The 27,575-nt window shown below is 55.0% G+C and overlaps 1 protein-coding gene across 1 annotated transcript in view; it reads left to right on the top strand.

Annotated features, from left to right (window-relative positions):
* Positions 1-27,361, top strand: part of ATP8B3 (ATPase phospholipid transporting 8B3) — a 43,961-nt gene extending 16,600 nt beyond the window's left edge. Inside the window, exons 11-27 of the mRNA XM_073324681.2 lie at positions 1,619-1,812; positions 3,117-3,325; positions 5,557-5,585; positions 7,665-7,821; positions 9,533-9,724; positions 10,294-10,406; positions 13,733-13,897; positions 14,469-14,580; positions 14,956-15,031; positions 16,110-16,242; positions 17,564-17,828; positions 18,324-18,547; positions 19,916-19,999; positions 22,264-22,503; positions 24,683-24,821; positions 25,302-25,432; positions 26,356-27,361. Of these exons, the coding sequence (XP_073180782.2) occupies positions 1,619-1,812; positions 3,117-3,325; positions 5,557-5,585; positions 7,665-7,821; positions 9,533-9,724; positions 10,294-10,406; positions 13,733-13,897; positions 14,469-14,580; positions 14,956-15,031; positions 16,110-16,242; positions 17,564-17,828; positions 18,324-18,547; positions 19,916-19,999; positions 22,264-22,503; positions 24,683-24,821; positions 25,302-25,432; positions 26,356-26,634 (2,742 nt within the window). The 3' untranslated portion in view covers positions 26,635-27,361. The remainder of the gene's footprint in view (positions 1-1,618; positions 1,813-3,116; positions 3,326-5,556; positions 5,586-7,664; positions 7,822-9,532; positions 9,725-10,293; positions 10,407-13,732; positions 13,898-14,468; positions 14,581-14,955; positions 15,032-16,109; positions 16,243-17,563; positions 17,829-18,323; positions 18,548-19,915; positions 20,000-22,263; positions 22,504-24,682; positions 24,822-25,301; positions 25,433-26,355) is intronic.
* Positions 27,362-27,575: the final 214 nt, after the last annotated feature.

The raw sequence follows: 27,575 nt of genomic DNA, 5'->3' as shown, positions 1-27,575 counted from the left end.
CCTAGAAACAGCAACTATTCCTCGTGGATATCTGGTGAGATACCAGCTACCCCTGGGGCCTTGTATTGTGTTTATCTCTGAGATAACATGGTCCACGGTTATTTATAGTACCATCTCGGGTGTTCAGCACCATTGTACATCAGAAACGGGAACGAATTAGGTTTTGCCACACAGAGAGTGAGGAATTGACTTGTCCCCAAGGTTTCGGGGGGGACGGGACAAAACCCAGTTCCCCAGAGTCATCTCCCTAGCCACAAGACCATCCTGTCTGCCCTGAAGTCTCTATTTAAAGGCAGCACTCTCAGTTACCCGTTCTAGCTACGATGCCTTGTTGGCTCCGTCCTTCCATCCTCTGTCGGTGGCTCCCACATGATGCTCTGTGGCCCTTTGGGGGGGAGGTCTGTGGATGGTCATGTGGCACCGGCTCCTCCTCCTGCTTTCCAGGTGCATTGAGAGAAACGAAAGGTGCATTAAGTACGTTCCTAACGGTGCTTTGCCACTGGCTGCACCTGCTGCGGGGATGTTATGTGACTATGGATGGGCAGGGGTGGGTCTAAGCCATAGCAATTGGGAAGGGAGGGGCCCATGAGATGTATCTATATTATTATTATTGACTCTGTTATGTGTAATTATTATTACGTTATTATTAATTTTATTCCGGTGGCACCGAGGAGCCCACTCATGAACCAGAGCCCCAGTGTGCTAGGCGCTGTACAGACAGAGGACAAAATGACAGTCACTTCCCCAAAGAGCTTCCCATCTAAGTATAATATGCTCCCCCAGCAGGGCAAAGCTGGAGAACTCAGGCTCTGTGTCGAAGGTCTTGTTCACATGGGAACATTTTACCAGTTATCCAAATCTAGTTATACTGGTATAAACCTCCGATGCGTGGACACTCTTATTCCGGTATAAGAGTGGCTCTTTTCGGTTTAGTTTTAAACCCCTTCCCAAGTGACATACAGTAACCTGAAAAAAGGCCCAGAATAACAGTGTCCACACAAAGGTTATACCAGGATTCATGGTTTCATCCAACTTCTAGTCTGAGCTCCCTGCATAGTTAATTTTCACCCAGAAACCCCTGCACTGAGCCCAAAGACTTTAGTTAGACTAAAGCATTTCAGTCCTCAGGAGCGAGAACAGGAGAGACCAAGGTGCCACCCATGCCCAAGGCCCTGCAATGGCAGGGAATTGATTAGGTGACAGATGCCCAGATGATCCCAAAAGGGGATCCACACTCCTGGCTGCAGAAGAAGGTGAAAAAACCCCAGGCTCGCCACCTAGGGGGAAATTCCTTCCTGACATCGAATCTGGCCATGTATGACCAGGGCATGTGAGCAAGACACACCAGCCGAGGATCTAGCGGTTTAAATTCACACCAAAGAAGGGCCTGTCTGCACCCGTGTAACTACCCTGCTTCACACCAGTGTAGCCCATTGTCTACCCGGGGAGAGCATCAGTTTAGCTACACTGCTACTAAAATGGCTAATGCAGACAGGCCCTCACTCCTGCCTCTCTGGAAGCCTGGGTGGCGCTGCTTGGCCCATGAACCCTCTTGGAGAAAAGCCTGGTGGAATCCTGCACAGTGCCTTGAGAGGTGGATTTCTTCCCCTGCCCCCAGATCTTCGTGATGCTGGTCATTACGTCATTATGTCTCGCCTTTGCCGCCGGATTCTGGGCCGTGAAGTTCCACACGCAGCACAGCTACCTCTCCGCTCTGTATGTCGGCACAAGCCCTGCCACGCAGGCCTTTTTCACCTTCTGGGGCTTCATGATCCTTCTGAGCATCATCATACCGATGTCCATGTACATAACGTAAGATCCTCAGAGTGGATTCTGTGCTGCTTATAAATAGTCGCTGTCTTTTACTTCGCCCTTTTGTCCTCCTGGGTCAGCCTGCCATTCGGTGCAGCGGGGAACATCGGTGCCTCTGGGACTGGGAGTCAGCATGTCAGGGGTCTGTTTTTTACTCTGCCTTGACCTCGAGCAAGTCACTTCTGTTTGCTTATCCGTGGAAGGGGGGGTAATATTGACCTAGGTCAGAGGACGGGCTGTGATGCTCAAATTCATTAATGTTAGTAAAGTGCTTTGGGATCCTCAGATGAAAGTCACTAGAGAAGCGCCCAGGAGGCTGTATGGTCTGGAGTTATGGCTAGGCTGGTGGCGATAGCTTGATGACGAAGATAATATTTGGTCACTAAATGTCAGCGTGGTGATTCTGATGAGGACACAACTGTGAGCCTAAATACAGATAACGTGCTGCACTGTGGATGTGCAAAGCACTTTACAGAAATTAGATACTGAATCCTCCCCTGTCACAGTGAGGTCAGTGTTCTTAACCTCACTTTACAGAGTGGGGAAACTGAGGCACACAGGAGAGAAGTGACTTTCCTGAGGCACCAAGTCAGGATTAGCACTCCTGGCTCCCACTCCTTTGCCTGGGCCTCCCTCGGTAATCATTAGTACGGTAACTGGATGTTAGATTGAAGGGTGAGGAGGATCGAATGGGATAGCTGGTTAGGGCTAGGGATAGGAGAGAGTAGACTCTCCCTCCCCCTCTAAACCTGACCTGAGCTTTCGCTGAGTCTGGAGGAGTTTAACATTCTCCTCTGCCCATTACTTTGCACATTCACTCCCCGGGGAAGTAGGAGCGATGAAGATCTTTGGGACATCTCTGTTTCCATCCTGACCAGAGACAGGAATGATTTGAAATCTCTTGCTCACCCAGTGACTTGAGATTCTCAGCCCAGCTAGGAAGACACCAGAGGTCTGATACGTCAGAAGCAGCTTCCAAACTTTTTGGCCCTTACCTGAACCTTCAGACATTTGAGGTTTGTCATCAAGGGCCAGATTTTCAAAGGTGCTCAGTGACAGATGTTCTCAGCACCTTCCATTAGGGGCAGATTTTCAAAAGAGCTTAGCCCCCAACCTGCTCCCAACCCAGAATGCCGAGCCATGAAATTCTGACCCTGAGTGATCTGCACTGTTTTGGATTTTAGCAGGCTCCGAGCTGTAAGACAAAGAGAAAGGGCGGGGGGTGTCAGATTCCCAAATGCCCCTAGCTCTGTGGCTAAAATAACTATCATGCCTGTTGTGTCTCTTTCCCCTGGGTCTCCTAGGTTTGAATTCATCTACATGGTGAACAGCTGTTTTATTGACTGGGACCTGGAGATGTACTACCCTGCGAAGGACACTCCAGCAAAAGCCAGGAGCACCAGCCTCAATGACCAGCTTGGCCAGATTGAGTACATCTTTTCGGACAAGACGGGCACCTTGACGCAGAACATTATGACCTTCAAGAAATGTTGCATCAACGGGATCACCTATGGTACCTCTGAGTGGAAGCAGGTTTCTATAGGTTCTTGGGGGAGGCTGACCTTGAATAGTTGTGGGGTGCACTGCAGGACACCTGGGTTCTATTTCTTGTTCTGCTACAGACCCGCTGGGCAACCCATAGCAAGTAATTTAATCCAGTTCATTAATTTTAGCAAGGTGCATTGAGGTCCTCAAGTAGCAGGTGCTGTAGAAATTCAGCATGCAGTTATGTCAGATGTCGTTGGGCAGCTGGTTTGCTGGGGCTGCTGCTTTTCATGCTGGTCAGTATTGTCCCATTGTTTGCTCGTGATCTTCCTAACTGCGTGGTGCATCTGTGGCTTAGGGTGACCATACGTTCCGTGTTGGCCGGGACAGACCCTTTTTAAAGCCCTGTCTTGGCTGTCCCGACTTTTTTGGCAATAGTGGGCATTTTTCCTGTTTGCTCTTGCCAACTACGGGACAAAGGCACATTTGTCAAAAAAGCGGGGTGTGGAGGAACGTGCAGGGGGACGGAGCGGCGATGCCAGCCCCTCGTGGTGGGGAGGCAGGGCTCGGGCAAGCAGCAATGCCCGCCCTGCATGGGGAAAGGAAGGTCAAGGCTTGGGCCAGCCCCACACGGGCTGGGGAATGTCTGTCAGCATACAGTCGCTAGAGAGGGCCCAAGCCCCGAAGCTCTGCCTAGGATCCACCTCAGCACCTCCCTCAGAGAGAGGGGAGCAGGGGTGCGTTTCAGATTTGAACTTCCTGTCAGACCCATCAGCAACTGGCTGCTCTCCGTTCTGGCACAGCAGCCTTCGGCTGGCCTAGTGACACTCGATGAACTGAGGCATGACGTGTGACCTGATTAGGGCAGGCTGCGGGGAAGGTGGCAGGCAAAGGTGCTCATTGAAAAAGGAGGTAGGCCCACTGGGAGCTGAATAGAGCTGGAAACATATCTTATTTCCCACAAAACATTTTGAGAGGAAATGAATTTTTTCACAGAATTTGGGGAGGGAGGGGGTCATTGAGATCCTGCAAACCCTGTGTTTTTCAGTTCTGGTTTTCGAAAACTCAACAGTTTTTGGGTTTCAGGTTTTTGACAAACTCCCCTCCCCCGGAAATTTCAACAGAAACAGAAATTTCTGCAATTTGCTTGAAAAGGCCTTTTTGGTCAATGTTGTGTCCCTCCCAGCTGGAGTGCTGAGGGGAGTTTAGCACAGAAATGATTGCTTTTTGTAAATTCCTTCCAGCCACCTGCAGCTCTCCTGTGACACTCCAGAATGCATTCATGTGCCTTCCCCTGCTTTACTTCAAGAGCTCTTCTGAAATGTGGCCTGCAAAGGAGGGAAAGAAAAGTGGTTGTTCTTTTATGATGAAGAAGCCCCCCCATTTTCTTTTTTAAAGTTATTTTTATGCTTTTTTTAACCCTTAGAAATATCAGGATTGTCAGGTCTTGTCTCCCCTTGTATTGCTGGATGACTAGTTGGAAGTCTCTCATGGTTTTGGGAGCTTTCTCTGGCTCCACTCTTAATTGATGAGACTTGCAGGGCAGGGAGTATTGAATCTTTAGCATAGAGAGCTTTTCTCCTGACTGCATATAGTGCATTTGTGTTAAAGGTTTGTTGACAAAAACAGACAGGGGGAAAGCCCCAAGTTTCCCAGGGAAAGTAGGTCAGGTGAGAACTGAATTTCTCATGCTAAAAATATGCAAAAAACCCAAACCCAACAAAAAACTTCAACCAACCAACCAAAAACGCCCCTTATTTTTGACCCAATTAAAAAAATCCAAGCGAATAACAGGACAAAGTCCACAGATTTTTCCTTTTTCAAGTCACCTTGAAACTCTACAGCTAGTGGGTGGAGCTTAGGGATTGGCTGTTCTTTGGATCCTTCAGCCGGGTATTCGGGAAGGAGATTAAGGAGGAGCTTGGCAGTGAGAAGCCAGAAGAGATCAAGACTCCCACAAAGCAGTGATGAAGGTGGGAGAACTGGGAGGGCAGGTGGCCAGTGCTGGAGAAGATTGTTCTCTAATGAATTAAGGAAAGATTTGCAAAAATGCCTAGTGATTTTTGGGCGCACAACTTGAGATGCCTAAAAGGGCCTGATTTCCAGAGGGTGGACGCAGTTCGTTTTTTGACAGTCAGGTCAAGGTGTCGTCAGCTGGGTCCCCAAAATCACAGGTCACGTTTGACCATCTCGGCCTGAGCACCCGCTAAGAAGCGTTCAGTGCAGACTATTTATTAACTGTTTTTTTTTTCCCAACAGGATCTGCAAATGGTGAAAACAAAGCTCCGGTGCGTAACTATCCGATGCGTAGTTTTAGTAGTTATATGTGCAGAGCCGAGAATCCTCTGCACAGCAGAGCCGTACACTCCTTATTGTGCTAGCTGTTCCTTTGCCCAGTGTTTCACACAGTAACAGCGAGCCATTGTCCACTTCCAGGGAATGGGAGGAAACTGGGCCTGTCAATCTCAGGGGTTATCTCTGAGGATGCTCCTAGCCCAGAGGTGGGCAAACTACGGCCTTCGGGCGACGTCCGGCCCGCAGGACCCTCCTGCCCGGCCCCTGAGCTCCTGGCCCGGGAGGCTCATCCCCCCTCCCGCAGCCTCAGCTCACTGCGCTGCCGGCGCAATGCTCTGGGCTGCGGGGCTGCAAGCTCTTGCCGGGAAGTGCAGCTGCAGAGCCGCGGCCTGACCCGGTGCTCTGTGCTGCACGGTGGCATGGCTGGCTCCGGCTGGGCGGCATGGCTGCCTGTACCGGTGCCATGCTGCCAGCCACTAGTGCTCCAGGCAGCGGGATAAGGGGGCAGGAAGCAGGGGGGTTGGATAGAGGGGTGGTGGTCAGGGGTGTGGATAGGGGTCGTGGCGGTCAGATGATGGGGAACAGGGAGGTTGAATGGGGGCAGGTGTCCTGGAGGGGCAGTCAAGAAGGAGAGGGGGGTTGGATGGGGCAGTAGGGGGCAGTCAGGGGCAGGGTTTCTGGGGGTGGTCAGGGAGAAGGGGTGATTGGATGGGGCAGGGGTCCCTGGGGGGCAGTCAGGAATGAGAGGAGGGGGTGGCAGGGGGCAGTCAGGGGACAGGGAGGGGGGATGGGGCAGGGGTCCCGGGGGGGCATCAGGGGACAAGGAACAGGGGGGGTTGGATGGGGCAGGAGTCCCAGGGGGCTGTCAGGGGGTGAGAAGCGGGGGGGGTTGGATAGAGGGCGGGGGACGGGCCACATCTGGCTGTTTGGGGAGGCACAGCCTCCCCTAACTGGTATTCCACAAAATTTCAGAAACCCGATGTGGCCCTCAGGCCAGAAAGTTTGTCCGCCCCTGTCCTAGCCCCACATTGGCCAGCACAGGAAATAACTGTCTCCACACACCTGGTTCATCACGTGGGCTGATGGTGGTTTTGGACTGGTCAGTAGTCCTGGGGTGCAGAGAGGGCTTGGAAACGCATAGCTGGTTTGGGGCCTGATTCCCCATCCCCCTGCACCTGGTACAGTCATTTACACCTGTGAAAATGCCCCTCAAATTGTACCAGCTCAGAATGGCAGCGTTTTACACCCATTCTGCGCAGGGGTGAACGATGACACCAGGTGCAAAGCAATGGAGAATGGGGCCCATTGCTGTAAATATCTTCTAATCACAATGTTGTGCTAACCAGCATCACACTTCACAGTAAGGTTCCATTTATTAATGGTTATAAAGGGTTAATAAACAATGAATAGGTGTCATAGGCATGTTACATGTAACAAGCATGAGTAGTGTGGATTATAAAATGGTTATAAACCACAGTTATAAGTTATTGATCAGTTGGGCTCTAGAACGCTTGATTAGTCGGTTATTAAAACCATCTCTTAATCATGTATTAATGCGTTATAAACAGGTCCTTAATATAAAGGGTGAGATACTGGCCTGTTTCGCCCATTAGAGGGGAAATGGATGGTAGGAGACAGGTTGCTAAGGGAGATGGAACCAGTTTAGGGTCCATCTGCACTTGGAGCCGGGCGGGGGGTGGTGGTGATTTCCTGCTCAAAGAGACGTACCTGCATTAGCTCTGATTGAGCCAAGGTGCTGAAACCAGAGTACGGACTCGTTTGCCCCAAGTACGTACCCGTCTGAGACTTCAGGCTCGTGCTCAGCGTGGCTAACCCGTCCCGCTGCTGGAGCTGCCGAAGCTACGCTCCAGTTTTAGGACCTTAGTGCAATCTGGTCTAGCGCAGGTGTTTTCTCCTCGGGCTGGGTATCCCAGCCCCAGCTCCTAGTGTAGACAGGCTCTTCCATTTTTCCTTCTGGAGAAAGGTGCTCCCTGCAGTGCTGAGCCGGGTTTGCCTGGCTGTTTGATTTTGCTCCTTCCTCCTATGAACGTCTTGGCCTGCCCCTCTTGCAGAAAGCCAGTATGAGCTGGAACCCCTACGTGGACAGGACGGCTGAGTTTCACGACCCCTCACTCCTGGAGGCCGTCCTGCAGAACGACGATCCGGTGATGAGGGAGTTCCTGAGGCTGTTGGCCCTCTGCCACACCGTCATGGTGGAGGAGAAAGACAGTGAGTTGGGTCTGAAAATGACGCCCTGCTGGCCAGGGAGCACCGCAGAATTCTGACAGGGCCCCAGGCTCTGACCAGGCCTGTCCGTCTGCCCAGACTCAGCCGCTTTCAGCAACCGTGTCCGAAGCCAGAGGCCGGTGCATTTAAAGATGAGCCTGGACTGCGGTCGAGGAGATAATACGTTGGGGCAGGAGCTCGCGTGGCCTTTTGCCTATGTGCAGGATGAGGGGCGGGGGCGGGGAGACAGTCAGCACTGGTGTGAGTGAGTGGCGAGTTCTGATTTGTGCTTGTTTCACACACACCACGCCCCCCATTTTGCACAGATCTAAAGGAAGACCCAGTGTATCCCCTGGATCTTCACCTTAGGCCCATTCCCCCTGTGCACCAGAGCTCTGTGTGGGGTGGGAAGGGGTCATGGGGGGCATGGCTCCAGGTCCAACAGCGCCTGGCCCCAGCTGAGGGCTTAGTGCCTCCTTCGGGATAAGAGATTCCTCAGGGCAGATCAGAGGGGGAATGCTGCCGCAAAGTGGGGGAGGAACGGTGGGAGCCCTCCCCTTGCCTGGGTGGTGGGTGGGCTTTGCCCAGGTTCCTCTGATCGCGGCAGTCACTCATCACCCCCCACACCAAATACGGAATTGATGCCAAGCCTAGCGAAAGGGGAAACCACCAGAGCATTCTCACCCTGGTTGGATTTGATTAGAGCTGGTACTTTCTGTGCACTGTTCCCAAACACACACCGTTCAGCAAGAGCATGCAAAGGCAGGGGGTGTCTCCAGAGACTTAGAGGGCAGGTGATTCGCCTCGGCTTGTGAAACGGGGCTCTGCTCTGGACTGAGGTTCCTGCTGCGTGGAAGAAAACAACCAACTCTTTTTCTAGCAACAGTCAAGAAAACCCAGACCTTTTCCCCCAAAGCATCACAGCATGGCAGTGTGAAACGGGGTAGTCTGATCTTGGGGTGCAAGGCACATTAACGCTTGGGCGTGGCTCTTGGGCAGGTCACATCTATGCTGGGGGGTGGCGCTGGGTCAGGTCACCTCTATTCTGGGGGGTGGCACTGGGTCAGGTCACCTCTACATTGAGGGGGTGCTGGAGCAGGTCACGTCAATGCTGGGGGTGGTGCTGAGGCAGGTCACGTCTACACTAGGGGGTGGCACTGGTCCAGGTCATGTCAATACTAGTGGGTTGCACCAGCATCAATGTAGCCGCTCCAGTGGCCCAAAGCCTTACGTAGCCTGGGCCAAGGGCCTGCGGGGGCGCTCCTCCGAGCAGCAGGAGCAGCGAGCTTTGACCAGGAAGCAGCACAGTGCCCGGCATGTGCCACGCTGCATTTCTGCCCACCTGAAGCAGGGGATTAGCTCCACACTGGGGTGTTCATTTAGAAGTAACGAGCCGGGGAACAAAGGCGTCGGGGGGCAAATCCTCTGACTTCTGGGGAACCATCATGGCGTGAGGCCAAGTGAATCCCTGCAACCCTGAGCAGAACTTGCTTTACTCGGGGGGGTGGAGGGGGGAGGCAACCAAATGGTGCCATCCAGGAGCCAGGGGAATGAACAGGCCAGACACAGCCGTTCGCATGGAGCTTTGAAGCCACTGTAGCCCTAGCTGAAGATTGACCATGGCCCTGTAGGCAAAGCCAGTCTCCTTCTGAGTGCTGACTCAGCTCAAGCCTAATGGGAAGAGCCTTGTCTGTCTCTTACTCTCTTCCTTTAGCAGGTGAGCTGGTTTACCAGGCAGCTTCGCCGGACGAAGAGGCCCTGGTGATGGCAGCCAGGAACCTTGGGTATGTCTTCCTCTCCCGGACACAGGACACCATCACCCTCAGCGAGCTGGGCACAGAGCGGACGTACAGCTTGCTGGCCATGCTGGACTTCAACAGCGTCCGCAAGAGGATGTCCATCCTGGGTGAGCCGGCCGGCTGGGGGCTAGGTACTTGCTGGTCACTGCAGATTGCTGCGGGCCCAGCCGCTGGAGGGCAGCATCGCTCCCACCTGTGAAGACCTCCGAATGGGAGTGGCACTTTTCAGCGGTCATCCTAGGGGGTGCGGTGGGGCAAAAGGCGCCAGGCCACCGAGAACCAGCCCTGAGAGTCTCCCTTCGCTTTGCTGGTCGCCTCTGGTGCCTTTATGCAAACCTGGCCTTTAAGGGTGCGGGGGTCTGTGAGCTGCCACTTCAAGGGCCGAGATAGCCAGAAAGGGGCTGCCCCATTGGAGGAGACTGATCGGAGCAAAGAGGGGTCCCTGGGACCCATTTCCCCCCTGCCCCGCCAGCGACAATCAGGAGTAACTCGGGTGATGTCGTTGCGTTGCCAGTGGAGGAAATAATCTCAGGGCGGCGCCGTCTGCTCGCTGCCATGTCTCCCCAACCCCCATGGTGTTGCCCTCCGCCCCCAGGTTCCTCGGCAGCCGGGGAGGGGCCGCAGGGCAGGGGGAGACGCAGAGTGCTCCGTGGTTAAGCAGGCTCATTCCCCGCAGTGAGAGACCCCGAGGGGAAGATCCGGCTCTACACGAAGGGGGCGGACGTGGTGATCCTAGAGAGGCTGCATGAAGATGGGCCTACCAGGGCTTTCACCCAGCTGGCACTGGATGTGAGTGCGGGACCAGCCCTAGAAGGGGTGGGCTTACGGCTGCTAGTGCTCTCTCTTTTTCCCTGCGGCCCGGGTGTGATCTCACTCTCGCTGTCTCCCTAGCTCCATGTGATTTGATTCAGCCTAATGTCTCAACCGTGCATGGTATGAGGGCCCCAAAGCTGCCAGTGCGATCGAGGCCTAGAAGCCTCTGCCAGTTTGCTTCTGCTTCCCCAGAGCTGGCTCCTGGCTCCCCCCGGTGCGTCCACGTCCAGGGGTGACAGGTGCAGTTACCCTGGAACTCTGACAGCAGCATCACCAATTCTTGTGACTTTATGGCAGCTCTCGTGGTATTTGGTGTTTTCCCGGCTCCTGGAGTCATGTGATTAGCGGAGACACTCAGAGGCGGATTAAGCTTTTGTCGGGCCCTGGGCCAGAGCAAGTGGGGGCCCCTCCTCAACTCTTCTGCCTGCAGTCCCCCCTCCCCACGCTTGTGCTGGGGAAATGGGGTCGGGGTGTGGGGGCTTGCCCCATCCCCGTGCCCGGCACCCCCGCCGGGAGTGGGGTCTGCACGTGGGGCCTTCCCTGGCTCCGCCTGGCTGGCACTCCTGCTGGGGAGCAGGGTCGGGGCACAGGGGCTTCCCCTGGTCCCTGGCAAGAGCACCAGGTGGGTGGAGCAGGGCAAGTCCCTGTGTGCTGACCTCGCTTCCTGGCAGGAGTGCCAGGCGGAGCGGGTCGGGGTATGGGGGTGCCCATATTTCCGGGCCCCCACAAGTGGCTAGGGCCCCTGGTCATGGGCCCTGTTGGCCCAGTGGCTAATCTGCCACTGGAGAAGCTCCGCTTTCATTTAAAAAAGAAGAAGTTTTTCTAGTCTTCCTGGTTGCGGATAAAAGCTTGAAAACGGGGCCCTGAAGGCTCAGACCCAGAAGGCACATGAAAGAGAACCCCAGAGTTACTGGTTAAAAAAATCTCATGACTTTGGAGCCACGCTCGTGATTTTCCGGGGCCTGACTCAGGCTGTTCGGACGCCGGTGGGGTCAGAAGGGTCCTTCAGCATGGACCTCTGGAGCATCCTGTTGTACAGTAACTCCTCACTTAACGTTGTAGTTTTGTTCCTGAAAAATGCAACTGTAACCCTTCTGCCCGTCAGAGTTGGCAGCAACAAGGGCTGGGTTCAGTATCTAGGGCTTCCATTCCAATAACACAATGCAAAACCGGCTCGAGCCCCCACCCAGTGACCTGGGACAAATATATACCACCTCCGCTGGGTGCCTCCAAGAGGCAATACTTCCCCTCTGGCAAGCACAGAGTCTGAGTGTAGCAAAAAGCCTTTTAATAACAGAGATAAACAATGTGGCATTATGTTGGGGAAACACCACGAACAGGATTAATAACACAACCCATGAGCAAAAACCCACCCCAAGCAAATTGGGGCATGTCCTTTCCCTTGGGTTCTTGAGTCCAGCAACCCCAAATCACGCAAAGTCCCAAGGCCCAGAAGTCTCTGTCCCTGGTCAGGGCAGCCCCAGAGTTCGAAAGTTTATCTGCAGAGTTTTACCTCCCAACCTGGGTGGAGATGGGGGGGGAGGAAGAAGAGGTAAGGGGGCACCTTATATCTGAAGCTGACTGCCCCACAGCTCCACAGGGCTTCGCTCCGCTTCGTCAGCCAGTCCACAAACTGCTCCGCTCAGCATTCCATAAGCAGCTCCCACCGTCCCATGAACTGCTCCGCTAGCCGGACCATGAACGGCTCCGCTCCGCTCTGCTCCCCACAAGCAGCTCCTACTATCCCATGAACTGCTCCACCAGCCGGTCCACAAGCTGCTCCAGCCCTCCCCCAAACTGCTCCACAATATATAGTCAGGCTCCCCCACTACTTAACACAACACTCAGTGATTTCAGCTCTTAGTCAGTTTTTAGCTCTTTTGTGATTTCAGCTTGTAGGAGGGGAGCCTTAGCGCTGGTGCACCATTAGCCCAAAGTGAACTCAGCTCAGCAGCCTGTAACTAGACTCCTAATGGAATCAACATTAGCTCTGATATTCTACAGTGGAGAGAGGAAGAAGTGCAATTAGCCTGTAAAGCCCTCACAGGGGGAGGGACACTATGCCATCATGTATAAATACCTATCCCCAACCTCTCTCAATTCACAGAGTTTTGGAACCCATGACCCTTGCCTAGCGAGTGCTACTTAGTTGATGGCGAGTCCCTCCATCATAACAAAAGGCCACGTACAGTTCCAAGCACAGTTCCCATAATCAGGGTAATAACAATTTATTCTTCCTGCCCCAATAACAGAGATGCTGGGGATCCCACAGCAGCCAAAGTGACCATTTGGGCAGCTATGGCCTCATTCTAGGCGGGGTGGGTGTGCCTATGCAAATGAGATCAGCCCCTGAAGTTCTTTTCCACAACTTGCCACACCTCACCACCAGATGTCAGGGTGGAGCTCATCCTGACTCTGCTTACACAACTTTAAGTGAAAAGATGTTAAACGAATCCAGTTTTCCCATAAGATTTAATGTAAATGCATGGGGTTAGGTTCCAAGGAAATTTTGGGGGGCCAGACAAAAGGCATTATAGACTATACTGTGCTGTACTGTGGTTGGGAAGTGCCCCGGCTTACCTCACGCAGGCACAGCCCGCTTCAGACAAGGACGCTAGGAAGCACCTTCGCAGCAGCAGTGGCAGCTTACCTGGAGAAGAACAGGGGCTGACTTTGCTGGGGGATGCTCCAGACCCGCCTCTTCCCGTCGCCACTCCACTCCAGGCCCACCTCTTCCCACCCCCACTCCACCTCCTCTCCGGAGCACGCCGCATCCTCACTCCTTCCCGCCCCCAGAAAGTCCTAAGCGCCACCAAACACCAAACGGGGCGCTTCCCTGCTCCTCTCCCTCCCTCCCAGCACTTCGCGCTTAGGACTTTCTGGGAGGGGGAAGGAGCGGGAGCAGCGGAGATGCAGCGCTGGGAAGCTGGGGGAAGCGCTGGGAGGGAGGGGGAGGAAGCGGAGAAGAGGAACTTGTGCAGTGCGCCCTTGTAAAGTCGCTGCTCTTCCACAAAATCTTACAAGCAGTGGACAGAGCAGGCAGCCAAACGACATTATAAGGGAGCATTGCACAACTCTAAACGAGCATGTTCCCTAATTGACGTAACTTTGAAACAACGTGAAGCGGGAGGACGCTAAGTGAGGAGTTACTGTACCTGAGCAGCCTCCTAGAGGTCTCAGCACTGCAGCTGGCAGTGGTGATGTGGTGGCAGTCATGTGACGGCCACCGTCGCCTCGTTAACGCTGATCTAGCTGCAGTGTAACTGACCTGCCTGCTGTATTCCCGTCTGTCCCCTCTGCAGAGCTTCGCAGAGGAGACCCTGAGGACCTTGTGCCTGGCCAGCAAGGAGGTAAAGGAGGAGGACTACATTGAGTGGAGCAAGAAGCACCATGAGGCCAGTGTCTTGCTGCAGAATCGTGCCCAAGAGCTGGATAAGGTGTACGAGGAGATGGAGCAGGATCTCCAGGTAGGATCAGGCTCTCTGAGGGCCGAGAACTCAGTGGGGGCCTGGTAGGGGAGGGAGGAGGCAGGATCCAGGGCTGGCTTGGCATGGCTGTTGCAGAGTCTTACCCCAGGTGTGACTCCACGGGTCTTGATGGTGCCACAGTTTGCCAGCGTAGGGCTTAGGGAGAAAGGCCTCCCCTGCTTGATGCTGACCTGCAGGGCCTACCTGGAGGAGGGAGAGGGACGCTTGGTCTCCATGGCCCTCTGCCCACAGCAAGGTCAGTCGTCATGGCTGTTTTTTGTGATGTTGGGCATCTGCCCCCTGGAGACTGGGCTGAGAATCCACCAACTCATTTCATGTAGGGGCCACCGAACAGCCACCAGCTGGGAATGGCTTTTGGTCAGTCCCCACCTGGGCTGGAGTCTGCAGGACGTGGCAAGGAGAACTGTGATGGAGAGATCATTTCTGGGTGGGTGGGTAGACCAGGGAGCAAGCCCCACCCCTGAATCCTGGTCCCCTTCCCATCCTGCTCCACCTCACTCCATCCTGCGTGCACAGATCATTAAACCCTCCTGCGGTCCTCCTTCTCCAGCTCCTTGGAGCCACAGCCATTGAGGATAAGTTGCAAGATGGGGTCCCCGAGACCATCCAGCTGCTAAAAAAGGGGAACATTAAAGTGTGGGTGCTGACTGGAGATAAACAAGGTACGAGCCACATGGAACCTCAAAGCTGGACTAGAACCCCCTGTTCTTGCTTGGGGCAGGATACTCCCCTACAAGGGCCCCCACTTCCCTGAATTTCTTCTGCATTGCTGGTCTCTTTCTGGGACAGTAACATGTAGCACTTTCCATGGGTACAGAGGGGGAAACTGAGGCAGAGGGAGCAACCTGCCTAAGGTCACTCAGCAAGAGCAGGACTAGAACCTATGTCTCCTGCTGCCCATGCAAGTGGCAGCTGCTCAGCCATGCTGGGAGTGGCATAGCAAGCGCTAGGAGTGTGAGTGGGGACAGTGCTGGGGTATTCCCCTGCTGCCAGGGGGCCCCTGTTGTAGCCGCAGCTTGGTGACTTGTGCGTTTCAGAGACAGCGGTGAACATTGGCTTCGCCTGCCGGCTGCTCTCGGACGACATGCAGATCCTGGAGGAGAAGGAGATCTGGTGAGTGGGTTCCCGGCCCCTCCCAAGGCCTGTCTTGTGGAGTGGCAGGCGGGAGATGAAGCGCTCACTGGGTGATAGGAGCCACACTCAGAGCCATGGTAGAGCATCTCCAGCCTCTGTCTTGTTATTGCAGCCCTGGGCTCCTCCCAGCCCCCCCAGCCCCCCCAAGCTTTGCCAGTTCCCCTCAGTCCTGACCCCGGCTAGCCCCCTGCTAGCCCAGCCCTGGGCTCCCTGCCAACTCCAGAGCTCTGACAATATCCCTCAGCACCCTGCTAGCCCAGCACTGGGGTCCCCCCACCCCACTCCACAGCTCTGCTAATGCCCCTCACTCCCGCCCCCAGCCCTCTGCTATCCCAGCACTGGGGTCCCCCCCACTCCACAGCTCTGCGATGCCCCTCACTCCCCCCCCCCAGCCCTCTGCTATCCCAGCACTGGGGTCCCCCCCACTCCACAGCTCTGCGATGCCCCTCACTCTCAACCTGCAGCCCCCCTGGAGACTAAAGCCCACTATTCTCCTGCAGAACGTGAGCAGGAAAAGCAGCCACAGGGCTCCTACCCCATGAGCCCACATAACGCCCAGCCACCCCTTCCCCAGGGGCTAGGAGTTACGTCTGCATGGCCTGTTCGGGGCGGGGCTGCGTGCCAGGCAGGGGGCTGATTCTGGAGAAGGGGGCATCGTGCCGACTAGGAACTGCAGCCATCGCCTGCCTTCCCACGGGGGAGCACTTCAGACGCGGACGTCCGCCCTGGAGCGGGAAGGTGAATTCCCCGCTCGGGGAGATGGACCCCGGCTGGCTCCGATGGCGCCCTTGTGCGAAGCAGAGAGGTGTCGCTGGAGTGGTGGGAGGGGCTCGCCAGCCAAGTACAATCCCCTCCCTGGGTAATACTTGGGGTGGCTGGTCTCCCCTGCAGCTCAGACCACCCTGGCTGCCAGGTTACAGTCACAGCTAGTGTGGGTGTAGACGTGGAAGGTTCAGCAGCCTATGCCCAGAGCTGCCCAGCCTCCCCTGGGTGGCCCCCGGGCTTGCCTTGGCTTTGACCCCACGTTCCATCCCCTCCCTGCCCCTTTCTTGCACAGTGAGATGCTGGAAGCCTGTTGGGTGAGCACCAACAACCTGGGCAGCAGTAGGGAAGCCCTGTGCAGGTTCCAGCAGCACTCGGGGGGCTTGCACCAGGGGAAGATGGCCTTAGTCGTCACCGGAGACTTCCTGGTAGGTGATGCTTCGCCGCTCCCTCCCCTTTGCTGTGCAGTGCCAGATGGACCGTAGTTATCTCACTGGAGTCCAGCAGGGAGGAAAGCAGGGGGTAAAAACAGCCTAAGCGAAGCCTGGGGGAGATGGAACCCAGGAACCCAACCCCAAGTGCCCTGCGTGGATTCTGGGGTGGGGCCCATGGCGAACGCAAGGTTATTGCTTAATTTATGCAAATCCTCCCCGTCCCGAATGATCCCAGGATCACCCCACCTGCCACTGGAATGCAGCTCCCTCTGGGGCGCAGCACTGCAGCTGTTTAGCAATGCACAGCAATGCCAGCCAACAGTTTAGGGCTGGAAGTGAAGATGGGTCTGGCCCCACCGGGCCCTGCAGCGGGAATGGAAGGAAGCCAAATGTAGTTATGTTTACCAAACATTTATATGACGGTAGCACCAAGCGGTTCCAATCAGTCTCAGCATTGTGCTGGTGATGCTCCGAACACACGAGAAGGCGTGGCTCCTGGCCCTGCCCTGAAGAGTTCACGCTTTAAGAAGAGCGGAGGGGTGGGGATGAGGAAGAGGGAGGCCAATCTAACTCATGCTTATAGACACTAGCAATTAAAAAAACTAGATAAATAAAGGCTTCAGAGGAGCAGCCGTGTTAGTCTGTATCCGCAAAAAGAAAAGGAGTATTTGTGGCACCTTAGAGACTAACCAATTTCACAAAAGCTCATGCTCAGATAAATTGGTTAGTCTCTAAGGTGTCACAAGTCCTCCTTTTCTTTTTGTAAATAAATAACGTAAGTGTCCAGCAGCCCCTCCAACCACCGGTCCCTGGCAGATTTTTCCTCGGCAGCAGGGGAGAGGGGGTCTTGAAGAGACATTTAAAGGAGATGCTGGCAGTGGCTTGTGGATTGGACACTTTGTGCTTCCTATCGTGCCTCCAGTCTGAGGGTCTCAAAATGCTTGCTGAATGAGGGGGAGAGTTTGCAAAGTACCCAAGGGGTTTAGAAGCACAGATCCCATTGTACATTCGTGGGCCTCACGTTGCTAAATTGCGGGGTCACTTTGGAAAATCTAGCCCTTCTGCTTTATGGTGGGCAATTCTTACCCTGTTTTAGAGGAAGTGACTCTCTGGAGGTTGCGGAAAGACTTGGTGTTGCAGCTGAGAATAGAACCCAGGAGTCCTAACTCTCGGTCCTTAGCCTCAGAACCTCATAATCATCCTCCCCCGTCCCCACCAGCCAAGTGGGGTTTGGCTCGGGCACAGGGCTAGCACCCCTTGCCCCTGGGGCGCCGCTGGTCTGAGGCCATCTCATGTGTCTCTGCTCTGTCCTCAGGAGAAAGTCCTGGGCACTGCGGAGAAGGTGAAGAGGAAGGAAGGTTTCTGGGCGCGGCTGGTCTGCTGCAAGGCTCAGACCCAGCCAGTGGCAGACAGCTTGGTGGAGAAGGCTTTTGTAGACCTGGCCACCTGCTGCCAGGCCGTGATCTGCTGCAGGGTCACCCCCAAGCAGAAAGCCCTCGTAGTGCAGCTCGTGAAGAGGCACCGGAGTGCTATCACCTTGGCCATCGGGGACGGAGCCAACGACGTGAACATGATCAAGAGTGAGGCCTCAAGCTGGCGGGTCGGGGATTGTGTGTGCTCAGGGAGCCCTGCATGCTCAGCACAGATACCTCCTCCATGCAGGCTCCTACCTTCTCCGGCTCCCTGGATAGCAACCCCTCCCACAAGTCATCAGCCGGACTTCACCCTGTAGCCTTCTGCAGCTCAGCACAGGTCACGGTCACTCGAGTTAGAGGGGTGACTCTGTCAGATGGTAACAGTCGTGAGCTGTTCTCCTCTAGTGGCCAAGCCACTTTGCCAGTATGTTACAGCCACAGGCTGAATCCGTGCTCCTCCAGGTGGTCCTGGGGTTCCCCTTTTGTTGCTGATCGGTCCTGAGCTCACCCGCAGGGGCTAGGTCTCAGGGCAGACGCAGGTCAGTCAAAGCAGTCTAACCCAACCCCGCAGGACCTGGGCTGATTTCCCCACCTGGGGACGTGTATAGTGTTTACCCTGAGGCCCTTAAGCCCTGCCTCTCTCTCTTTCTTCCTCTCCAGCGGCTGACATTGGGGTTGGAATTAGCGGGCAGGAGGGGATGCAGGCTGTCCAGTGCAGCGACTATGCCCTGGCCCAGTTCCGCTACCTGCAGCGGCTGCTGCTCGTGCATGGCCGCTGGTCCTACCTGCGCATCTGCAAGTTCCTCCGCTACTTCTTCTACAAGACCTTCGCCGGCATGATGGTGCAGATCTGGTTTGCTTTCTACAGCGGCTTCACGGCCCAGGTCAGGCTGCAGTCCTGGCTGTGCTGGGAGGGTGTGGTCACGTCGTGCACCCTCTCTCCCCCTCCTACCCTTTGCCACCCTAGCCAGCCCTTTCCCTCTCCTCACAGGAGGATGGGCTGTCATGCCATGGCTGAGGCTGGCATCACTAGCACCTGCGAGGGGGTGGACGTGTATCCTTTGTCTCTGTCCTGGTAATGTGCCCCTTTCTGCGCTGCCCAGCTTTGCTGTAACAGGGCACTTGGCTTTGTTGCTTTACTACTCTGCTGCCGGTATGGAAAGGTGACCCAGGACAGTTTCTGGAGTGGGCTAAATGTTAGACCTGGAAGGCAGCTGACTGAGCATCCAGCAAAGGTACCCACGGGCAACATCTCAGCAGTGAAAAATCCCCTCGGGGTGAAAGCCTCCCTGAATCCATTCCAGGTGGGCACAGAAATCCAGGCCAGGTTGTGCCCAGGGTTCCATGTGGCCCTGGAGTTTCTACAGCATTCAGCATCTGCTACAGAATTGTCCACTAGGAATCTCTGCTTCCACTGGAAAACAATAAGGCCGAAGTTTACAAAAATGACTCCTGAACTTTGGGTGCCCAGGTTGGGATGCTGCAGAGGGTCCTGATTTTCAGCAAGGGCTGGGCACCCGCCCTCTGGAAATCAGGCCCCTTTGAGGGGGTCTCAGGTTGGGCCCCCAAAACCACTAGTCCCTTCAAAAACCTTGAGCTAAATTTCTAGCTCTTATGGTCATGAAGAAAACCTCCCAAACATGAACAAAGGGCCCGTTGATGCAGTGAGGCCCGCAGGGAGTCTGAAACAATAGCTCTGAGAAGTGAGAGCTGCCCCATTCAGCTCAACGGGTGTGTTGTCTCTGAAACCTAGTGATGACCATTTATGTACCAACATTCTTAATCCTGATCCAGCTAAAGTGCTAATCCCACAAAGCCAAACGGCGTCTCACGCCTTCCCAGAGGCCAAACCCGCCGCCTCCCCCACTGACAACTTCTACCAACCACTTCTGCCTTTGAGTCCAGCATGCTGCGGCAAATTGAAAATTAAACATTTAGGACCAGGATAAAGGAAATGGAGACCAGTCTCAGATCATACAACCCTGGGGCCTCTGGCTGCACTGTCTCGTCAATTTCATAGTTAATCCTTAATTTTTTAAATGTGTCAGAAGCTAGTGCACAACCTCCATTCTGCTACAGATTTGCAGGCACTTTGGGTTTGATCCAGAGTCCACTGGGACTTGGTGCTGATTGCAGTGAACACTGGATCAGACTCTTTTAGATCCCTCTGGCTGTGGGGCCCATGAGACTCCTCTTACGTCCCTCTTGTCTGGGTTTGTGCTGATTGCTTTCTCCCATCTCTCCCCCTTTAGCCTTTGTATGAGGGCTGGTTCCTTGCACTCTACAATGTGTTCTACACTGCCTACCCCGTGCTCTCCATGGGACTGATGGAACAGGTAACGTTTTCCATCTTGCTGCATGCTGCCAGGGACAGCCCTGCAGCCGGGCTGTGGGGTGGGGGTCCTTGGTTCATTCCACCCATTCTTTGGATCGAATACGTGTGTTTGCCATTGCGTAGCGCAGATTGTGAGCAGGCTGCTCAGCTGCAGTAAATCAGTGTCTCTGGCGCTGACTTCAGTGGGTCTGCATCGTGTGGGGATCTGCCTGCCCACACTTGACTGTGTTCAATCCCATTAAATACCCCTGCACATTATGCATGCTAGCACATTTGCACATTATGCATGCTAGCCCTCTGCCCTGCCTATCCAGCCACAATGGCCTCTGCGTGTGTATCCCAGAGAGGCCAGCTCAGCTCCCAGCAGCAGTGCACTCTGGGATTGGCATCGTAAGATATCCCAGGAACACCAGGGGAATCATGGGATCAAGCTCCCATAATCCCTCCTTTCCTGGGCATCGTAGTTCCCCAGTGTGTATCTCACAGGAAGGTGCAGGGGTGACCCTCGCTGTCTCTGGTTTAAATAGCAAACGCTGGTTGCAATGTTACTCGTGTTTTAGACGTTTACACTTCTTTCCACCACGGATGGATTAGTCCCTGCTAAAGGTGACCTGCAAAGGACATGGCTGATGCTGGCTTAGTGCCCTTACCTGGCTTACAAACAAAGACTGAAATGTTTTTGATTTTTTTCCCTAATTTTTTTCCTGCTTGTTTTTACGTGCTGATAGTACCCGGTTCACAGTGACGCCCATGGCGCCAGGCCCACATGCAGAAGGGGCCCCACCCCCCTGCTCCACCCTGAGGCCCCATCCTCTCTTGGCCTCTTCCCCCGAGGCCCCGCCCACGCTCTGCCCCAAGGCCCTGCCCCCTCATGGCCTCTTCCCCCTTCCCACCCCTCTGTTCCTCTCTGTCCCTCCCCCCTTTGCGAGCGGCAGGCGGGGCCTTGGGGGAAGAGGCTGAGCAGGGAAGGGGCCTCTGGGCAGGCAGAGTGGGAGGGTGGGGCCACCGGCCGGACGCTGGGGGATTAATCCGGCGCTATATTCCGATGTCAGGTCTTGCCTCCCCTGTTTTTCCTGAGAAGCTCTGCAGCTGCCTGAGAAGCTAGCCGGGCACGACAGGGCAAGAGCCAAGGAAACGGACCCTGGGTGATTAGGGAAGGGAATTGCGGTCAGAAGGAGGGATTTCCAGAAACCCTCAGTGCCATCCTAAATCCATGCTCACTGACATCAATGGGAGTCTGAAAATCGCACCTGGACTGAGTAACACGCGTTGCTTTTGGTTGATACTCTCTTTAACTCAAACACCTAACCAGCTGTTGGGAGGAAAGCACTCTATGGTAAAGATTCAGCACCTCCTGCACCTTCAGTTAAGGGCCAAGAAAACTCCTCATCCCCATTTCTTGGTCTTCCTATGAGACCGCCAGAAAAAGCAGAAATTTCCTAAAGTGAACAGCCAGGCAGAAACCCCCCACCTTGTTTTGAAAAGCACCTTTCAAGTCTCCTGACTGGCAATCTTAGCGAAGCAAAGCAGGGCACAAACTCAGATCTTTCCCTTTGCGGGTCACTTTTGAGGAGGACACAGTCAACCTGGTTATGGACCCTCCAAGGAGGGGTCAGCTCTTTGCAGCGTCGCTGGCTCGGTCTTTCCATCTTTCTTTCCTCCAAGATGCTCCATGGGACTTAGAATCTCAGAAAGGTCGTGCTGGAAGGGACCTTGAGAGGTCATCTAGTCCACCCCACTGTGCTGAGGCAGGGCCCAGTCTACCTTCAGGCTTGGCTGTGTCCCTCTTAAGTGTCCTTGATCAGATTGTGCATGGTACTTCCATGCCTCTGAACCTCTCCCCACTAGGAAATGGTAGCAAGGGCTCACGCCACCCCGTTTGTGAGCGGGGGCTGCGCTCCATCTCCCCTGTGCCTCTCAGCCTGCTTCTCCTCCATCTGCTGGGGTCTGGGATCTAGGCCTCAGCATTCTGAGCTCCTAGCTGTGTATGAAGGCCACACACAGAGACTGCACATGTGTCCCTGGTGCTGCAGTACCGCAAACTCTCATGCCCTCCCTCCGGCACATGTGGGTGGATGGCTGGCTCCCCCACCGGCCCCTCCTTTATATCTCCTCCCCCCTCTACCAAGCTCATGTGGGTGGGCTCCTCCTCACCCCAGGCTCATCACGTGTGCGTGTAACGTGGCTGGGAGGGTGACCTCATTAATGTGGGTGGCATCTGCATGTCAGAGACCCCCATCTCCCTTTCTTCTGGCTGCTCGGCAGGACGTGAGCGCGGAGAAGAGCCTGAAATTCCCCGAACTCTACAAAGTGGGCCAGAGAGACGAGCTCTTCAACTACCGGGTCTTCTGCGTGACCCTCCTTCATGGCACCGTCACCTCCTTGGGGAGCTTCTTCATTGCCCTGTGGGCCTTCGAAGACAGGGTCGGCAGCAGGGTTGTCGGCGATTACCAGTCCTTCGCCATAACAGTGGCCACCTCGGCCTTCCTGTCTGTCCTTGCTGAGGTGAGCCACGGGCTCCCCTGCCCCATCTCAGAGCAAGGAGCCGGGGGTGGGGGGGGGCACCCTCCAGGACAAATGTAGCAGGGCAGAAGCGGATAAACTGCGCCTCATTTGGAGCAGCATCTCAGCAGATGTAGGACCTTGAGCAGCACCATGTGGGCTACTGTTGAGGTTGTTGGCCTAAAAAGCACCCCAAGTTTCCAGGCCTTGACACACGGGGACCAAACGGGTGTCGTTCCACCAGAGTCAAGGGCTGAAGCTGGCCTGGTCGGTTCTAACCATCTGTGGCTGGACGGGTTCCCTGGAGACAGCCACTGGCCACGTGGGGGGAGGCGCAGCAGTCTGAAGGGAGATTGGCTCGGCTTGGCATGAGCCATCACGGGGGGCTGGCGTGAGTTGGGGAAGGGGCTGGCTCTGGCGAGGAAGAAGAGGCTGTTTTGCAGCCAGGAGGCACCGGGTTAGGAAGCTGCTTTGTACAGCTGTTTGGAACCCAGAATTCTGGGCAAACGGTTTATTCTGGATCGGAGTGAAACACCAGCATTTCCCCTGGAATGAAAATCCGGAGAACATTTCTAGTCAGGGCCAGCGAAACGTTTCGTTCCAGTAACGGTCCAACGCTTGGGATTGAGAAGTACAGACGTGTCATTTCCACGTTACTGGTTATTGCTCGTTTCAACTCTAGTATATTAAATATAGGAACTTAGGGAGGGACTGTCTGTGGATTGATTCCAGGCCATGCTGTTGCAGGAAGCCCAGCAAATAACCCCATTCATAAACATCGCCAGCTCCGGATGTTTGCCCCCTCTGCTCCTCTTAAAAGGCGGTTCCAGAACCTCCCTCTGACGGCTGGAAACCTTCTCATTTCCAGCCTCAGTGCATCCGAGTCCATAGACACGTCTAATGTTAAATGTGACACTAGCACTGAACTTTTCATGTACTCTAAAAGTAAAACTGAAGTGAGGAAGTTGAACCCTTGTGACCGTGGCAAAGGGAGATGTTTCAGCGTTATTGAAATGAAACGAGAAAGTCAAAACGATCCCATTAGTCTTTTCCCGTAGAAAGTGTCACTGAAATGACCGCGTCCCCGTGGGACGTTTTGATTTTGGTGAAACGGCGTTCCCTCGTGGGCTCCTCTGTCGAAAACATTTTCAACCCCTTTGAGCCTCCCAGACTAGGAGATCATCATAGAATATCAGGATTGGAAGGGACCTCAGGGGGTCATCTAGTCCAACCCCCTGCTCAAAGCAGGACCAATCCCCAATTTTTGCCCCAAATCCCTAAATGGCCCCGTCAAGGATTGAACTCACAACCCTGGGTTTAGCAGGCCAATGCTCAAACCACTGAGCTACCCCTCCCCACATAAGATGAGCCAGATGAGCCTGTGTTCCGTTAGGGGAAGTGCTGGAGATCTCCCCTGTTGGTTACACCCCTGCCAGGGGGTGACACCAACACTTCCCAGCCATTGCTAGCCCTGGCCGCACTCTGCTAGCACCAGACAAGCCCCCCTGGCAAGCTCTGTGTTCTTAGGGAACAGCTACACTGGCCCTGGAGGTGTAATTTCCAACGGCAGGAGCTCTGATTGAGCAAGTGCAGCAGTTGGTGCTGCGGGTGGCAGGAAGGGGTGAGCGCCCCAGGACGAACCCCGCTGAGATGCTAGGCGTGTCCTCGGGGCGGCTTTCCCCTCCTGCTACCCCTGCGGCTGCCCCAGCGTTTTTATGCACTAGGTCACTCCAGGCTGCCCCGGGCATGTCTGCCTGAGCTGCATCTCTGATGTAGACCCGCCCTCAGCCTTTTCCAGAGTGGGTCTAATCGGCGCGGAGGGAGGTTTTCCAAAGGGCGAATTGGATTTGGGTGCCCCCTTGCATTGACCGTTAGAGCCCATCCCTGCTACCACCAACCGGACTGGCCCACTTGGCAGCAGTGACTTTCCTCAGCGCTCAGCCATGGCCTAACTGCTCCCCTGGCAATCAGCAGGAGAGTTAACGGGCCAAGAATTAGGCCAGGGCCGAGCGCAGGGGCCAGTCCCACCTGCTGTGTCAAAGGCCTGGGAGAACTCTCCTAGGTTGAAGGCTACGCGAGCAGCTCTGGGGAGTGGAGGCTGCCGGTTCCTGGACTCAATCCCAGAGCTGGCTGCAGAGTCTAAAGGGTTAACGGGCTGCCAGTTCTGCTTCTTCCTGGACAGATCATCATGGACATTAAGTTCTGGACCATTCTGTCCTTCCTGACTGTCGCAGGCAGCCTGCTGTTCTTCTGCCTCTTCTCCTTCCTCACTCAAAATTTCATGGTCTTCAGAGAAGCCCCTACCATCTTCCGCTTTCCAGGTAAGGGCACTCCCAGGGACCCCATGGTGGAGGGACTCGCATCTGGGGTCGCTCCCTCTCCCCACTCCTGCCCCATTTATCCTGAGCCCTCCTCTCTCGCCCCCTGCTCAGCGGTGTCAGAAGCAGGAAGTCGGACCCAGGCTTCCCTCCACATCCTGGGGGTGTTGTGAGTGTTTGGAGATGCCAGTCCTCTCTCCCCGGCGGATCTGAGTCATGATCCCATTGGCCTTGGGCAGAGCCCTAAATCCATGACTGATCCATTCCTGCTGTATCCCTGCCTCCGCATGGTCCGGTGGGCTGTGCTGGGAGAGCGGCGTACTGATGCCGTGTGAGCTGGGATGATGCATTGGACGCTGCAGTTGCCTCAGGGTGCGGTCTCAGACCCTCTATCCCCGCCAACCGGGCCCTGGAGATAGGTAGAGTCATTATGGTCTTTCCCATCTCCTGTGTGACTCACCCTGGCCTGCGTCCTATTGACAGATGCCTCCCAGAACGCCCTGACCGATCCGTATGTCCTGTCCGTCATCCTGCTGTGTGTGGTGGTGAACACCGTCCCCTCCCTCACCGTCCGCTTGCTCCGCGTTATCACAGGCACCAGCGCCATTCAGCATGTAAGTGTGGCTCTGGGCGATGGGGTGGGAGACAAGCATCTTTGAAGGCCCTTCCCTCGCAATCCAGGCCCTGGGCTATTCTTGAAGGGTCCATTGCCACGCTGAGCAGGCACGTCTCTAGCCTGGGTGTGGCTGGATTTATTAAAGGGATTGGCTGTTGCCGTACGTGCTGGGGTAAGGACAATCCGCTCTCATGCTTCAGGGCACCAGATGATCACCTTGGTGGTCAGGAAGAAATGAGCCAACCCACCACGGGCACGGCAAGATACATTGATACAGGCTCCCCTGAAGTGTCAGGTACTGGCCATGATTGGAGCCCTGATGCTGGGCTGGAGTCTGATCTTGTTCGACATGTCCTATGGCATCTATGAAAGGGCCCTTTGGTTTTCTGTATTGCCAGTGTGATGCCATCCCGTCCTTGGCAACAAGATCCTGTATGTTCATTGGAGTTGAAATCTCCTGGCCTTTTCTCATTGCATTGTGGTGGGAATGGCCAAGCATTACCCGTTCACCCCCATTGTGCCTGAAGGAGCAGGAATATACATTGCCAGCACCCCCTGCTTTCCCCTCCTAGTTGGGGGTAGGTCTGATGGCTCCCCACTGGCCTAGAAGCAAAGCCAGCTGAATCGATGTCCCCCTCAGGCTCCGGGTTGAGCAGCGCTAGCGGGAGGCTGCCTTCCCCTGGTTCTGCTCGCTGGCCGGGTGGGAGGGAGCCAGCCTGCACTGCAGGGGACCTGCTCTGTCCAGGTGACAGATGGGAACCTGAGAGCTGAAGACACTTGTCCCAGGCCAGACAGAGAGGCTGGGGCAGACCCCAGATCTCTCAGGCTGGTGCCTTCACCCCTGGGCCAAGCTGCCTCTCTCAGCCCGAGTGTTCTCTCCCTTTGGTGGTGGTGACGTTTCTCTCCTTGGCCCCCCTGCAGAAGATTCGCTTCAGGGACACGCGGGTGGCGGAGAGCACCGTGGAGCTGAAGTCGCACTTCCGCAGGGGCTCCTTGCAGCGGCGCTCCAGCTATGCCTTCTCCCACAAGGAGGGCTACGCCGACCTCATTACCAGGGGCGCCAGCCTGCGGGTGAAGGACTCCAGGAACCGAGTCCCGGTGAATGGCAGCAGCTACCAGAGCATCCGGCTGCCCACCAGGGAGGGCGCCACCCCCAGCGTAGCTTCAGGCCCCAGTGTTTTCCTAAAGGAATACAATTAAAGAGATTTTAAGTTTCACGCTGCTTTTGGACTTAGGAGACTGCTTCCCAGCTGGGTCTGGAGGCTGCGGACCATGAGTGCTAGCCAGGCACTGAACTAGCTGCATGGCTCCTTTAAGGGTAATTTTTTCTATTTTTTGACTGCCAGAGAAGTACTCCTTTGCCAGCCTTTCTGAAGAGCAACAGTGACACCTGGTGGCCACTAGTGTTATTTGCAGGCATGAATTGTCTGTGGGATCCTCATTGATGTTCCAGGTTATGGTTAATCCGTCATGCCAGCTGCTGTGTCAGGGAGGAATAAGGGAAGGAAGATTAGCTACACTGATGTATCAGGCAAGGACTATTCATGCTCTGACCAACTCAGTCTTTCATACACTGTGCTCAGACTCTCTTAACTTGGCAGGAGTACACAGAGCGGAAGGATGGTGGTCTCTTTCTGCCCCAAATCTCTCACCTCTCGAGCTCACTAAAACAACCTCTGTGTTGTGAGGAACTCGCTAGTGCTTGTGTGCTCAGCGGCCCTCTCCTGGATGGACTCAGAATTGCTCCAACTATGGGTCATAGGCCCTATACTGTTAACAGGGATTCTTACTGACCTTAAAAGACTAAGGCCTGTGGCTTTGGAGCAGGAGGATATGGATCTTGTATCTGCTACAACTGTGAATGTGCAGACAGCCAGTGCGTGCAGCAGAGTAAGTGTGTGTGCGGGGGGTGTCTGGCCCCAGCTTCTTATGGTATATTCCGTGTTCTGAATTAATAAAGTACCCAGTACAACGGGCGTGGTGGATCTGGCTATTTAATGCCGTATGGGTCCTCTTGAAGGGTTGTCTGGGGAAAAGGCCACTGCTATTCTGTGGTGCAGTAAAACCCTGGTGGGTCACGGAGAATAAAATACCTGGAGAAGCCCAGGTGGCGGTGCCCAGAACAGCCAGAGAAATACCGG

This window comes from Lepidochelys kempii, chromosome 25 (assembly GCF_965140285.1).
Source record: "Lepidochelys kempii isolate rLepKem1 chromosome 25, rLepKem1.hap1, whole genome shotgun sequence".
NCBI lineage: Eukaryota > Metazoa > Chordata > Testudines > Cheloniidae > Lepidochelys > Lepidochelys kempii.
The sequence above is the reverse complement of the archived record's forward strand: the minus strand, read 5'-3'. Positions and strand labels throughout refer to the sequence as shown.